Source organism: Carassius carassius, chromosome 27 (genome assembly GCF_963082965.1).
Source record: "Carassius carassius chromosome 27, fCarCar2.1, whole genome shotgun sequence".
NCBI classification, from domain to species: Eukaryota; Metazoa; Chordata; class Actinopteri; order Cypriniformes; family Cyprinidae; genus Carassius; species Carassius carassius.
Window position 1 is genome coordinate 6795473 of NC_081781.1, and position 17014 is coordinate 6812486.

Consider the following 17014-nt stretch of genomic DNA (forward strand, 5'->3'; position numbering starts at 1 on the left):
ATTTGTCTGTATTATATCACTCAGCCTGATCCATCTGCTGCCCTGGCAAACACATCATCATCTTGTGTTCCCATCTAAACAGCTGCTCTGCACATTCAGCCCATCTTGCCTCATTTCGCAATAGAGCAGCTTAGAGTATGTCGAGCACGTGAGTATATGACAGTACTCAGCCACAGAGAAACCAGGCCTAAAAGCTCTGTTTGGCAGTGAATCACTTATGGAACCAGGTCAATACTGAATGTCACCCTCTGTTTGTTTGGTCTATTTTTAGCTGACAGTGTAAAAGGCGTTTGGGGATTATGGAGTAGGAACATTTGAATTATGCAACAGGGCTTGGCATTACGGACTCTCAGCCATCAAACCCCCAAGGGATCAATTTCAGAATCCGGTGAACACATCCTGCTGAATTCTAAATCTCTCTCTGTCTGGCTCTCTCTGACTAAGTATGAAGAATGTTTAAGCATAACTCTGATGGTTTAACCTATTTTATTGATGGTTTAACCTATTTTATTTATGTAATGGAGTTAAGTGACATGTAAACAAATGAGTCATAGCTTATTACAATGCTTATTCTGTTGTTCAGACAAATACTTTACATAGTTAAAAGCTTTTACAGCTGTGATAATATGAGTCATTGTGAGATGCAAGGCTTACATGCAGATGGCACAACCAGATCTAGGACAATCTGGCTAATTTGTCCTTAAGAAATTCACAGGTTCACCATAACTTAAAACATAAAAACTCTGCGGAAACTAAATGTTCATGCTAACCAGCAAAACCTTAAATGCTTGATTTAGCTCACCTTTTCACAACATGCTTGATGGAAAAACTTGCATATCATGCTGTTTTACATCACAGTGACACATACAACACTTACTACTACACACAGATATATAAACATACACAGCAATGCTAGATTTGTATCAGGTGGCCATATCCCCTCAATGGCTGCTGGAAGGGTTGCCATTCAGTTGCATAATCCCAGAGCGGGACAATGAAACCGCTTCACTTCTCTGGTGGTTTCACAGCCTGTTCTGAGGTCAGTCAACCAGGAATGTTTCCACATGTTCAGGGTGAAATGAGAACCCACAGACTGGCACTAGAAAGAATGGAATTAAATTTGTTCATTTGTTAGTCTCTGTTTATTACATAGTGCTAATAAAATATTGTGTTTGTGATGAATGTTGTGCTTATGGAAACCACCTATTTCATTTGCTGAGTAGGAATAGATTTTAAGGACAGTACATGACAGAATACCAGTGCTAAAAATTTTAAGAAATTCAAATCTTTTGATTTTTTGACTAATAATGAAACAGCATTTACTTGTCACATTAAATTCGGTCACATTTGCAAAATAAAATCAACACCAAAAATAAACTGTCTGAGAATAAAACGTCACATTGAGTTTGCTATGTATGCTTGCATAAAATCAGTCTGAACTGAATTAAGTCCTTAAACTACTACAATAAATGTCAGTTAATCGAGAATTTAGAGAAAACTACATTATTGTTATTGATTACCACTTAACTGCCTGACAGAGGAATCTAAATGAAGAAAGAGAAGTACTGAACCAAGTTAAACAAGGCCTTAGGTCACTACAGTAGACACAAAAGGTAATTACAGATGTATGTTATAATATTTTGTTCTAAAATGGAGAGGAAAATTAATTTCAACCCGATTTCAATGTATCTTTTATTAAATTACATAAAAACAACTAGGAATTATCAAAATTTAATTACATATGTTTGCTAAAACAATAAATAAATAAATAAATAAATACAAGAAAAACGTCACACAGGGATTTACTTGAACAATTTTTGAATTTAAGAATTATGAACATGTCAAATTTAGTTAAGTTTAAATCAGAGATGCAAGATAAAGCATGCTTTAGCAAACTAAATAATCAAATAAAAGCCATGAAAAACATTGTTGCCAACAAAATCACCACAAAATGAATATTGCCCAGCCCTAATTAAGTCTTCATTTTACATACCAGTCCATTTGACTGAGACCAAGTGATTGTATAAGAGTTGTGAAACAAGACCTATTTTGACGCTTCAGTGAATTGCAGCCTAAATTAATCTGAGATGTGCATTTGTGCTCTGACGTTTCATTGCCTTAAACTTTCAGTTTTGACCTTGTCTGCCCATGATGGGCTTCAGTCACAAAGCCATCGCATGTTAATAGCAATTGAAGGCAATTAGGGAACAGAGGAGACAGTACAAACTAGTGAGCAATCAACAGCACTCAAGTGGAACCATGTGGCAAGTTAAACAAACAGCCCATTCAGCCCAGGCACCTCGACTGCGTTAGACTGCTGTCGGATGGCAATAATGATTGTGGTTGTTGTGGAAGGAAGCTTTTTCCATTGTTAAGCTTGTATTTCCATACACACGTTTGTGTCAGAGAAGCTGCGTTTCCACATGGCTCGCACTGAAATTGTACAGTACAACAATACACGTACACACTCCAGCTCATTAAAGCAAAGTGCTTTTGTTGTTCCCTGCTCTGTTTACAAGGCACATACCCAGCCGCCTCACCCTGAGAAGGCAAAAGCGCTTAATTAAATATTCCTGCTGCATCTGTGGATGCTTAGATAACAGACCTGGAGCCAAGCATGTGTGATGTGCATGGCCCAGAGAGGCTTCTTTTAGCTACACAAAGCACAAGAACTATGGGTAGGAACACCTGTGAACCTGATCTGATACGTTTAAGAGGGCTTACACTTTATGCTTGTGTTTATTTCAGAGCTGAAACTATGTGCTCTATGTCTCTTTTTTGTTTCTTTTCTTCTTCTTTTTTTTGCATAGATGTGTTGAGAACTATGTTTAGCACAATGGTTTCTTAAAAAATAAAATAAAAAAATGGGTCAGGTGTCCCACTATCATCTAAAAATACTTGACCCCAAAAGTATGTTTTAGTTCTTATGAACATTTTTGAGACAATCACCTGTGGCATAAATGCCATGTGACTGGAAGCACATGAAAGTTATGTCGGGAAAACACTGATTGCACAATTACAATAATTACAATTATTTTAAGAACAATACAAATATGATAATATTTAAAAATAATAATAGCAGTTATAATCTTTTTTAATACATAAAATAATGCATTAAGAATTATGAATCACTTCTGGCAGCATTTATTGTGGTTTTATTACACTACCATTTAAAAGTTTGGGGTCAGTAAGTTTGTTTTTAAAGAAATTACTTTTATTCTCTTTAAGGATGCACTGATTTGATAAAAAGTGACAGCAAAAAAAAAAAAAAAAAAAAAAAAAAAACATTGCATCACATTTTCCACAAAATTATTCTTCAAGTTTTCACAGGAATTAATTCCATTAAAATATATATATATATATATATATATTTAAAAGCTATTTAAAATAAATTGATAATTTACAATATAACAGTTTGACAGTATTTTTCATCAGATAAATGTAAAAGAGATTTCCAACTCCAACATCTAATGTTCACTGTTAATTCATGTTTGTTTATAATTATTAAATGGTGCAAATCAATTATAATATGTAGAAAGTAACATTAAAGGGGACATCAGATTCCCATTTCCCTCAAGTCAGTATGATTTTTTAGGGTCTTCATGAAAAATCTATAAAATACTTTCTCACAAAATTTCTCAGTGGTAGGGTAAAACAACACCCTTTTTACCCTGTCAAAAACAGCTCTGTTCACAGCGACCCATTTCATGTAACTTTAAATGCTAATGACCTCTGCTCACCCCGCCCCTCTCTTCCAGGTGTCAAGCTGTTCTCACAAGACTGTAAACTTTAGACACATTTAAATAGCGCATTATTAGGAAAGAATTTTGCAAAGATTCATAAAAAAATAAAAAAATGTATACTAGATCCGGGGTGCATTCACTTTAAAAACAAAAGTGATCAACTGGGTCTTCAGCAGCTCAGATGTCAGGAGTAAATGATGACAGCTAATTATTATATCCAACAACAAAACATCTCAATCGCTTAGGAGACATGTTGCCTACACCTGCTCCAGCATCGAAACAATGGTGGACTGTTCACAACTCGCGTTTAAAACGCCAGTGTCAATCAACAATCATGGGAGGGGCCTGCCAAAACAACATCACTCTGCCCATAATCTGTGAACGGCTTGATCTGAGAAAAAGGTTATGATTTATGGGGATGTTAAATAAACCACTGGATGGATTTTTATAATTATAGGGTGGTTGTATACACACACTGCCAATACACATTTATGTTCAAACACCATATAAAATTTAATTTTGCATCTGACGTCCCCTTTAATAAATGCTGACTAAAAACTGTTGTTCATGTTAACGATTGCATGGTACTGCCTCTTTGAATAGCTAAATGTAAAAACTTTTGCACCTTTACTAACTGTCCTCATTAAAATGAGTGGAAATCCAGCCTCTCTGTAAGGTTAATAGTGCTACTACAGAGGTTTGAAACATGCATAATGTCAGCAATCAAAATACTTTACAGCATATCTCCTCACTTTTTACTATTTATTTGAGGGTATTTTCAATCATGGTGGCAGATGGCTGACACCAAATACACTGCAATTTGCGTGAGTCATTATCCATTCACTGGCTGCTATTCAGTCTGCAGCTGGGCTTATCAGATTGGATCTCTTCCCTTGTACACGCCAGCTTGTATGGCATTCTTGCCATAAAGGGTTAATAAATTTCAATCAGAAGAGGGGGTTTATTTTTGGGACGGTTGCTAAGGAATACAGAAATTGTCATTTGTGTTTTTGAAGAGGAGAACTGTAAAAGGATGAAGGGAAGTGTATTGCCCCTTTTTTTGAAATAATGCTCTAAAAATACCCCACACAGTTTCCCTGTGCTGGCCCATTGAACCTACACTAACAGGAAGAAATCCATCTGGCCTTTTGATGGCCACACTTGCTCAACGCCTCTCTCCTTCTCAGCTGGTGGGTCTTCAGTGGTGCACACATGCACGGCTCTGGAAGACCGGCACCTTGGATTTGGAGGAGAGCTGGAGAGATGTGCTCTGCATGCCAATGAGATCACTGCTGTTTTAATAAAGACTCGCTCTTGCTGCTTTATTAAGGAGGGCTATGTAACATTACTACGTACGCTCCACAACCTTATGTTTTTATCCTCTCGTGAGATTTCTTATGGTCTAGGAAGAGTTTAAGGTTTCATAATGAGCTTGATTGCTTGCACTTTCTCTCTCCTGCAGTCTGACCCCTGACGTCAGTATGCAGCATTGACGTCATGCCCAGGTTTCAGAGAGAGGCTGAGCCCTCAGGAGGCTATGCAGGAGAAGAGGAATGCGAGAGACTGTAAATTTGTAGGAACATAGCTGAGGAATTATTTGAATGAGTTCGTTTTGCATGAATAAAACATAAGATGCGTAACTGATTTACCTGAATTAGGTCAAAACAGTGTGAAGATAAAAAGTTTGGATGCACGTGTTTGCTTGTAAGTGAGAAAATATGAGCACATAGGATAAAAAATTGGGACTAGGCCAGGGGAAAACAATACAGCATTAGCCAGACACTCCCAGAAAGAAGAAAATTAGAGAAGAGGGTGTGCTGGATACTCTGGGTGACCACAATGCACTGCACACTCATGCGGCACAGTGGTAAACTTTGATTCCGCTTCCTGCTCTGTTCCATCCTGCAAACATACACACAGTGTATTCGTCCAGCACATTTCAAATATTTACTCTCTTCCAGCCATCATGCAACAGGGACGGAGAGGTTCAGAAAAGCAGCTTATCTCTTGTGAATGTGTGAAGTTCTAGTTTTAATTACCTGAAGTGTGGAAACCCCTCCAGACCACTCTTACTGACAGGCTCTGTGGATTTCTGTTTCCATTTTGCTAGTGTTATAAGGATTTTCAGCACTGGCTATACAGTAGAGCGCCATTCCCTAATGGATTCTGTGTATAAGTTTAATGCTTGTAATGCTATGGATCATCGCAGGTTTTCTCTGGCAAAACCGCAATTATAGCCAGTCTAAAATATCCTCACTCTTCTCCCACTGAGTTCTGGAGAGAGAGTGCCCTCTAGGCCTGACTGTTAGTATTGCAGGAGAAATTAACAGTATTTTTAAATAATTTAATGGGAAATTTAATAATCATATTTTCTTCAACATAGGACGTTGAATACAGTGCAGTATAAGTGGCACAAACCAATTAGAATAAAAAAGTTTAATGCAAAAATACTGTAAAGATTGACTTTTTTCTAGTTATAATTTATAATTTTCATTTATACACATCAATATATTAATGAACAGCAATATATACATTCACTACCATTCAAAAAGTTTTTGAAGATTTATATTTCAAATACTGCTTATATTCAGGTACTTTCTGCAAATGCATTTTATATTCATCAAAGAATCCCCAAAAGAATTTGACATTTTAAAGATATATTTAAATAGAAAGCATTCATTTTACATTCTAATAATATTTAACAATATTTTACTATTGTTACTGTATTTCTAATCAAATAAATACAGCCTTGGTGAACATTTAAACATTTCTTTCAAAAATCTTACCAACTTACTAAAATCATTTTAATGTATAAAAAAGTATTTGTGAACAAATCAGTTTTAATTTAATTCAGTAGAATTTTTAAAGTTAGAACTGATTAGAGGAAATTAATCAAACTTACCAAATTTTACTCGCAAAGCCACATTGTAATTCAAAACCAAAAGTTACTAACAAATTTTTAAAACAGAAAATATAAAACAAAGAACTATGAGACAATGGCCAAATAACGAATCCAATAACTGCAAATCAATGTGATATTCACAGTTTTGCTTTATTTTATATCTGCAGCAAAATCTCTGTTCAAATATTATCACTATTCAATATACTAACGAGAAACTCCACACCTGACAGATTCTTCTCTTCTACACATACAGGTGAGAAGTTTGAGCTACATGCAGGCACAGAGTCTACACCCAGTGTGGTGGTCCACGTCTGTGACAGCGACACAGATGAGGAGGAGGAACCAAAGAACGACCCTAAACCAAAAATCATCCAGACCCGACGCCCAGACCTGCCAGTCTCACACTGAACTCTACAGCTCCACACAGAGTCAGGAGGATTTATCCCCTCCACTATGTCCTTCACAGGACCTCTGCCACCCTCCTTCAGAACCTTATTAAACACACAAGCAGGGTCTGAGGAGCTCTGATCTTTGTTTCTCGTTCAGCACACACTTGTATACAATACTCAATGTGCTGTCACACAATTTTTTTTTTTTATGTTGCAATACTCTGTGTTAAATATGGCCGCTCTCTGTAACTCTTTCCCAATCTGACTCTGTTGTAATGTCATCTGATCACCAGTTAGAGGCAGCATGTATCCGTCCCTGCTATCACCTACATTTCTGATTGGCTCCTGGGTCGTGGCACATGATAGTGTCAGATGTGCCTACTGGCTGCTCTTGCACCACAAATATGTACCATTTGTACCCAGCAAGCCATTATTAATATTACGTTCTTCATAAGGGCATGCTAGCCACTAAATATGGCTAAACACCAGCGCTGCATGTGCCACCCCTAGAAATATGTCTTGCCTAATAATTTTCTGTCAAATAACCCTAGTATGGCAAAAACTTTTACATAGCAAAAATTTCAGACAGCAAGAATCTTTCTCTTCAGACCAGTGCATGTTCTGGTAGCAAACTGTACATTATTATTTCCCGCTTTGTATTATTGTCTATGTGTCTCGCCAACAGTGTTCTTACAGAAAAACGATGCATTTCCGAATGATAAGCTGACATTTTGATCGCACCTTTCAATGGAACCTATATGAGTTGCTTCCTAAATGTGAATATTTTTTGTCGTGCTTGTTCCCTTTGAGACAAAAACTTTAAACCTAATTTTTTTTCTGTAAGGTCCCAATACAGATTAATGACATTAATGGGTAATCATATGTCATTTAATGAAATCCGTATTATGCAAGGTTACTCGTTTCTAGAATTTAATGTAGTTGTCCCAAATCCATAGCGCTCCTCGTTGTCTGTGAGACTTCATTCGCACACAAGTTCATTTCCAATCATGACAAAGAAAATGGATAGGATGCTACTGAGACAGATCTTCCAAGTGCTATTACACAGTGGGTAACAAAAAGCAAATGTTACAAGGGTTATGTCGACCTTTCTTATTTGATCTTTTTGATGTACCTAACTCATTTATGGACTATTTGGCTAAAAAAAAAAAATCTCTTTATATATCCAAAGTTTATAAAATCAAGGCATGCACAAACCATATCCGTAGATATGAGTCACAAAGGCACTATACCCAAGTAGTTGGCAAATGCACTACAAGAAAGCATAATTAGTTATGGTATAATGGTTATATTATTTCTTCCAAAATATATAATTTATGCTCAGTCCATCAACACTGTGATGTGTCATTACTGTGATTCTTGACTGACGCCCTCTATGTTGACGTATTATTATATAAGTATGTTTGTAAATTTAAGGAGGTTATCAGGCTTAAACATCTGTTGTTCAGTGTTAAGGGCGGTAGCCACAACTGTTTTTCCTTAAATCTCTGTTGAATTGGACTGTTCATTGGTCTAAATGCTGTTGGTTTCCAACTCATCTGTCTGCGTCCATTAGCCTGAAAGAATGTAGAAATAATACATCCCATCCCCGTGAAGCAGTGACTCTTTCACTGTTCTGGAAACAGGGTACTTACTGCTCTCTTTTGACATCACCGTCTGCATTGTGATACAAATATGTTATCTTATGCTACCGCAGCCTCGAGCCTTATTTGATTTAGTTAGCAGTGCACACTCTGGTCCGCTTCTCTGAAAAAAAAGAGGCACATGTTCATTTCGTCAATAGGATAAATGTGTAAACAAATGGGACGAGAGCAATATATCAAAACCGATACCAACCAACCGTCCACTGCCTTGGACTTTCCCTTCCAATTCACTATTGCCTGCTTGGCCAATCAGCTCTTCCCATATTCTTTCCTCATGACAACAAAAATCTTTTGCAGTCTCACACGCTGCCAGCCTTCCTTACTGTCATGTAATTTAAGATTTTTGTATTGTTCTGTATTGCACTTTCTTATTCACATGACTGTACACAGTATCATTCGGTAACTGTATTTCCTTTTATTTTTCATGTACTCCTGAAGACATGATATTATCTCTGTTCTTAAAGTCTTTGATCTGAAGTTAGTGTCACTGATGTTGGGAAACAATATCTGTATTGTGTATACTCGTGCAAGACCATTGGTGATCTTGTCATCTACATGTGTGTCCTGCCTGCCGACACTAAGGAGACATATCTGTATATATTAATCAATAATATTTTTACTGCATTTTTGTACAAATATCCATGGTAGCAATGTACGAGTAGTTGAGATGATTCTTTGTTAGTATTAAAAAAAAAAGTTTGGTTTTAAACCTCTAGTGTGGTCTGATGACAATAGATAACGTAGATCAAAATAAATGTTGAATAATTATGTTATGAAAGACACAAGCATAGGCTAAAATAAAATATACAGCTATTTATCTCTAATACCCATGTAGTCTAAACATTGACCAAACATTATGTGTTTTATTGTCCTCGCCGATATATTGCTATTTCACCGTATAGGCCTAAACACCAGAGGTAACGTTATATTAACCTAGAAATTAAACACAAGGTTCATCAGCAGTAGGTTAGACTTGAGTTGCCCAATGCCCATTAGTCAAATGTAACGTTAGCTATTTTAATGAGGAAACAAAGAACAAAATTGCCAACATTAACTTAATCAACTGCCACAAACGATGTCTTCCGTTTTTGCGCGTCGTCGACGGCTGGTTTATGCTGATGTAAGGCCTGTCAATCAATTTTATTCTCACTAATGGTAACTTACACATTTGTGTTTTAGTATATGGCTTGCAGTCGTGTATTTCCATTAAAATACTTTCAGTTCAGACTTATTTTCAATCTAGAGTTTCGAGAGCGTTAGGGGAAACTTCTTGAGACTTGTTGCGACGATAGTCTATGCTTGTACTATTATAACGAATTAAACTGCCTAATATACATCATTACTTATAAACAATGCTATATTACCTTTGTGGACAATATCGTAACAATTTAAACATTCAAGATAATCCAAATATCTGAAAACTGTGCACATGTAGGCCTAATACAATCAATGTTATGATAAATAGCGAATCGTTCATTCGAGTCGATTTTTTTTCTTGTGAACGCTTAAACCTGTTCTGAAAACGGAATCCTTCAAAGTGATTCTTGAGTCAACAGCTCATTATTAAACAACTTCATCGAAACTATGTTAGAAAACAGATCTAAGTGTCTAATTGGATTTTACAGGAATTGACTATGAAATATGCCATGCCGTGACATTTGAACCACGTGATGATAAAATTATACAGTATAGTTTTTGAATCGGTTCTGAAAACAACAGATTCGATTCGAGGATTTGAGTCAGACTTAGGGTGCATCACTAATCAAAGTAATAGTCTGCCCTCTGATGGAGTGGCATTGAATTTTTTTTATTACATTCATTTGAACAATTTCTCATTTCGACACTGTAGGTCACACGGGTCAACAGACACGATAACATGACAATGATAATGGCATTATAATGTATTTTAATTAGGGCTGGGCGATATATCAAACGATATGATCATGCACATCTAGTCAGTAAATATGGTTTCGTGATTACCGCTAAATCGCCATCACCTGCAATTGGAGCGGTATTTAATAGACAGCTTGTCAGTGATCTACAGCTCTATGCAATATCGCGTTCATTATCTCAGATGAATCACTAATTTTAATTAGATGGCCACTACCAATGATCACCATCTTAAAAAATAATTAAAACTTGCAGACTCGTTTTATTAGAAAACATCCATAAACCCCAATGTGACAATTTAATTTTAAGTATTTCCAGTTATGTTTATTTCAACGGTGAGACCAATATAATTTTAGAAGCGCTAAAAGTTAACCTTTAACAGAAGGCAAATCTCCATTTGCTATCCATTTTATGCAATTTGAACTATTTTATAATGGCTGCCTTTAGATGCAGTTTCACTATCCACCAGAAGATGGCAGTCTTATACCCGTTACTGCTAACTACTCAACCCTAAGAGGAAACATACTGTGAAATGAACATTTTAAAGCCAATTTTCAGCTAAATTCCAAATTTATTTCTGTAGCTTTGAGACTAGGCTGCAATAACTAGGATGCGTTATGTAATCAAGAACGCTTGCCTTTTTAAAAGTCAAAATATAAAAGCCACAACAACTCCTGATAAATCACCTAAGTAGGAGCATATGAATAATAGAAGCAAATAGTCTTACAAAAGAGGATGAAATTTTAATACCTTTAGGTCACATGACCTTCATCATTCATTGTATACTATAAAGTGAGAGAAAAAAAACTTTTGTGACCTGAGCCATTAACTTGACTAGTCCAACTAAACCGAGTGTGTGTGTGTGTGTGTGTGTGTGTGTGTGTGTGTGTGTGTGTGTGTGTTCCATGCCCAGGTTCCTATGCCCAGGTTCCTGGGCCAAAGTGCGTGCGTCACAGAGTGTCCTTGTTTCACAGCATTGCAGAAAGCAGCCTGTTAGAAGCTGTGCCAGGCCAGGTTCCTGAGCACCAGTGCCAGCCTTGCCCAGAGAGGCCCTCTCAGAGTGTGGCACAGGAATAGGTGCATGGAGCGGTAGCCACCTGCTCAGAGGTTTAGCCAAAACCACACATGCCCACAGCCCCACCAGAGACCCTCCATAAACACAGATTGCTTTTCCAAATATCTGTTTTTGCTGTAAACACCGAAGAATTTGTGTCGTTGACTTTCACTAAGAATATCACATTCACTCTAGTTTGAATAACAAATTTTGGTTGCTCTAATTTTACATGTAAGCTGCATTGCTTTTATATTTTCATTAAATGTATTACTGGATCTGTGCCTAAAAATCAAAGTAACTTTTTATTATTATTATTATTCCCATAATAGATTTACTTGAATCAAAGGATCACCATAGATCCAGCTATAAATCGTTAATCTCATCTTTAATGTTCTGCTGAAGAAAGTAATTAATTACATCTTGGATGTCCTTGAGGGTGAGTAAATTACCAGCAGATTTTCATTTTTGGGTGAACTATTCCTTTAACAATACTTAGATTTTTTTTTTTGCATTGGGAAAGCGCGTTTTCATGCATAATTGTTTGTGCCATCAACAAAGGGTTCGTTTTTCGCAGTGTTCCTTGTACAACATAGACAAATTCTGCTGTGTGAATGCAAGAGGCTGTGTTTGTTTATGTGGGACTGCAGTCAAGTCTTTAATTGAGGATATGAAATATGCGCTGACACTTTTAGAAAGGGACAAGAGTGCTTGTTTGCATGGCTGGGATGGAAGGAAACACATAGGTAGTGGACAGCTGGAAGGATGAATAGATATGTATGCGAATCGAATAGACAGATGGATCTAGAACAAGCACACAAACATGAACCCACAATCCTGCCATATACAAGAATATGTCTACCTTTTATTTAAACCAAGTACACAGACTGTGTACTTGGTTTAAATAAAAGCTAGACATATTCTTATAATTATAAATGTGACACAGTGGATCAAAAGATTATAGATTACACTTAGTGTATGCATGTCATTGCATTACACAGAAAATGTCAGTTGGTTTTGTTATCAAATGCAACGATCACAAAAATTACGTATTATAATTTTTTTATTTATATCCAACAATAATATCATGTGGACCTGGGTATTGCAGTGGTGATTGCTTTAATTAAGGCAAGTTAATATACACTGCTGCTTGAAAGTTTGTGAACCCTTTAGAATTGTCTATATTTCTGCATAAATATAACCCCAGAAATCATCAGATATACAGGCAAGTCATGACAGTTGACAAAAGAGAACACAAACAAATGAGATGAAAATATATACTTTGTCAATTATTTATTCAGGAAAATTATCCAATATTAAATATCTGTTAGCGGCAAATGTATGTGAATCTCTAGGATTAACTGTTAATTTGATGGTGAAATTAGAGTCCATCTGTTCAGAGGTGCTTTCAATCACTAAGATTACTATCAGGTGTCAGTGTGTGCCCTGTTTTATTTAAAGAACAGGGATCTATCAAGTTTGATCATGTTTGATCATGTTTGTGGAAGTGTATCATGATGCAAACAAATGGGATCTCTGAGCTGAGGACCTCAGAAAAACAGTTGGTGTTGCTCATCAGGCTAGAAAAGGTTTCAAAACTATTTCTGAAGAGTTTGGACTCCACCAATCCACAGACAGACAGATTTTGTACAAATGGAGGAAATTCAAGACCACTGTTACCTTTCCCAGGAGTGGTCCACCAATAAAGATCACCCTAAAAGCTAGACGTGTAAAAGTCCACTAGGTTTCAAAGAACTGCAGGCTAACTTCTAAGCAACTAAAAGGCCTTGTTAATGTTTATGAGCCCATCATCAGGAGAACACTGAGCAACAATGTTTTGTGGATGGATTAGACCAAAATATATAATTTTGGTTTAAATAAGAGCGTTATGTTTGGAGAAAGAAAATAGCATAAGAACCTTATCCCATCTGTGAAACATGGTGGTGGTAGTATCAAGGTTTGGGCCTGTTTTGGGCCTGCATCTGGTCCAGGATGGCTTGTTATTATTGATGGAACAATGAATTCTGAATTATACCAGCAAATTCTGAAGGGAAATGTCAGGACATCTGTCCCGAGAACTGAATCTCAAGAGAAAGTGGGTCATGCAGCAAGATTACGACCCCAAGCACACAAGTTGTTCTACCAAAAAATTGGTTAAAGAACAAAGTTAATGTTTTTGGAGTCAAATTCCGAACCTTAATCCAATTGAAATTTTGTGTAAGGAACTGAAGCAGTTCATAGGAGGAAAACCACCAACATCACAGAGTTGAAGTGGTTCTGTACTGAGGAACGAGCTAAAAGTCCTTCAATATGTTGTGCAGGACTGATCAGCAGGTACAAGAAACATTACCTGCAGTTATTGTTGCAAAGTGGGTCAGACCAGATACTGAAAGCAAAGATTCATATACTTTTGACACTCACAGATATGTAACACTGGATCATTTTTCTTAGTAAATAAATGGCAAAAAAAAAATGTCTCAGTTGTTTCTTTGAGTTCTCTTTGTCTACATTCAGGACTTGTGTGAAAGTTTGATTGTGTTTTGAGTCATATTTATACGGAAATATAGAAAATTCTAAATGGTTTATAAACTTTCAAGCAGCACTTTAAATTTGTTCAGTCACAAGACAGGAGAAGCACTGTTAATTTTTACTCTTCAGTTCTATTGGGCAGGAGACCCCGGTGCCGCCCAGTCCACAGTAGCCATTGGGGTTCTTGCTGAGGTATTGCTGGTGATAGTCTTCTGCATAGTAAAATTCCTTAGTCATTGCTATTTCTGTGGTGATGGCTCCAAAGCCCTCTTCAGTCAGCACCTGATGACAGAAGGCCATTTATGATCAATATACAGTGACATATAGCATATTTGAGCACATTTAACAGGATGAGATCAGTAATTTTGTTGTAGCCTTAAATAAAGTTCATATATTATAACAAAACAAGAATAATCAGAATGAAATCAAGCTATTTTGTTTTAAGTCTTGTGTTAAATCTTGAAATCAAGGTTTCCTTTACAAAAAAAAAAGTCATAAGTTAAATTTCTTTATAACAATTGTCCATTGTCTCTGACCTTTATGCAAACAAGCTTTTCTATCTTTGTAGCTTTAAAAGATCTTTATATATATATATATATATATATATATATATATATAAATGTGTGTTTGTGTGTGTGTGTTTATATGTATGTGTGTGTGTGTGTGTGTGTGTGTGTGTGTCTGTTACATTATTGTTCAAAAGGTTTTTTTTTTAAGAAAGTGTAAAAGAAATGAATACTTTTATTCAACAAGCATGCATTAAATTACTCAAAAATGACAGTAAAGGCATTTACTGAATAATGTTTCAAAATATTCTATTTAAAATGAATGCTGTTCTTGTGAACTTTCTATTCATAAAGAATCCTAAAAAAATGTCATGGTTTCTACAAAAATAAAACTGTTTACAACATTGATAAGAAATATTTCTGCAGCACCAAATCATCATATGAGAATGATTTCTGAAGCATCATGTGGCACTGAAGACTGGAGTAATGGCTGCTGAAAATTCAGCTTTTCCATCACAGGAATAAATTACCATTTAAAATATATGAAAATAGAAAACAAATGCTTTACATTGTAAAACTATTTCATAATATTATTATTTATTTATTTAGAAAATGAACTTACACAAATAAACTTTTAAACATTAGTATAATAATTTATAACTTTAAGGTTTGGGTATATTATTCTGTGAAATTTAATAATGTTCTGTGATATTTAATAATGTTCTCTTCCAGGCCCATAGTAGATGCTTTGTGAATCAGTAAAATCATTTAGTGAGAGACCCAGAAAAAGGGAGTAATGGGGATTTCTAAGTTGAGAGGGAAGGGCAGATGTTCACTTCTCGTTCCAGCTGTTGAAAGTAGTCCATTAAGAGGATTATGAGAAGGTTGAGTACACTGCACTCCTAATGCCTGAGGCCAAGCACACACTCCCAATGATCCCCGCAGCATCCACAGCTTCCACATAGCTGGTGCATGGAGTTTATATTGATCTGCCCCCGTTTGTCTTTCTCTCTCAGACAGAGTTTGATTTTTTTGGGGTCAATGAGATACACCAGTGGGACTGTGGTATTTCTTAAACTAAGAGATCACTGCACCTAATTACCTTTCCACAATCCATCATCACCTGTCACAGTCAGACCCGAGGACTGGACTTAACTAAAATTAATAAAACAGATAGTTGCGATTCTGAAATCTTATTGGAACAGCCACATTAGTTAAATAACCAACTGATGCTGCAAATCAATTCTACAGAACCAACAGTCTAAAAAAAGTCTGTAAAAAAATAGGGCCCAATGTATTGTGGTAATATGAAGGAATTTTCCAAAGGTGTTTTACACATATTTGGAATTACACATTGTTAACATGTTCTGTTAACAATGAAATATAGAACTATGTTGTATAGTTACAATAATAAAATAAAATAACAACAAAAAATTATATACATATATACAGTACATACATACAGTATATATTAAATGTATGCATTAAGCATATGCTTTTATCCAAAGCAACTTACAGTGCATTCATGCTCCCTGGGGTTTCGAACTCACAATCTTTTGCCCCGCTAACATAATGCTCTACCACTGAGCCACAGGAACGAATGAACAAGCAAACGAACGAATGAGCACGCACGCACGCACACGCACACACACACGCACACACACACACACACACACACGATTCTATTATAATAGTTATGAATAATTCAATTTTATAAAATGATATATATTTAATTCTATAATTTTTATATAATTGATAATATTAATGTAATATATGTTATTTGATTTAAAATACATTTTCTTTTTACCACAGACTAATAACATAAAAGCATTTTTTGTCATCATTTATTAAAGCGCCTCTTTGTATTGTGACAAACAACATCCCTTGGTAAATGACTGTACCACACTGCCTCAGTTGGCTTAATGCTCTAGAGTCCTCTGCCTTTCCCATCTTTGTGGGAAAAGTGAGATCAACATTGTGACACCTGACACGCTTTAGTGCAGAATTACACACTGAAAAAGCACCATTTCTGCACCTAGTTTTAAAACAAGTAAAAGGTTTGGCTTGCAATAGCACTTAGCAACTTTTTCTGTCACCAACCTTTCCCATTCTCTAACCCTTTCTCTCCGTCTCAGTGCCTTTGTGAGAGGGAGGGTTGATTGTGTGAAGGAACCTGCCAACTACCACATTTTGCTGACCATCTGGCAAGAAGCAGTTATGCACCTGTTAGGAGCAGCTGCAGGAGACAGGAGCTAGGTACAGACATATCATCTCTCTCTCTGTCTCTGTGTCTTTTTATAAAGTCCTAGCAAACCCTATACATCCATCCATCCATCAGGTGCC

The 17014-nt window shown here is 36.2% G+C and overlaps 2 protein-coding genes across 4 annotated transcripts in view; one reads left to right on the top strand and one right to left on the bottom strand.

Moving 5' to 3' along the window:
- Nucleotides 1-9404, top strand: part of rcan2 (regulator of calcineurin 2) — a 65226-nt gene extending 55822 nt beyond the window's left edge. For both annotated transcript variants that reach the window (XM_059512346.1, XM_059512347.1), the window contains one exon: nucleotides 6899-9404. In XM_059512346.1, coding sequence (XP_059368329.1) covers nucleotides 6899-7053 — 155 coding nt within the window. In that variant the 3' untranslated portion in view covers nucleotides 7054-9404. The remainder of the gene's footprint in view (nucleotides 1-6898) is intronic.
- Nucleotides 9405-13931: 4527 nt separating this feature from the next.
- The window catches only part of msraa (methionine sulfoxide reductase Aa), an 80306-nt gene continuing 77223 nt past the window's right edge, over nucleotides 13932-17014 (bottom strand). For both annotated transcript variants that reach the window (XM_059512348.1, XM_059512352.1), the window contains exon 6: nucleotides 13932-14447. In XM_059512348.1, coding sequence (XP_059368331.1) covers nucleotides 14277-14447 — 171 coding nt within the window. In that variant the 3' untranslated portion in view covers nucleotides 13932-14276. The remainder of the gene's footprint in view (nucleotides 14448-17014) is intronic.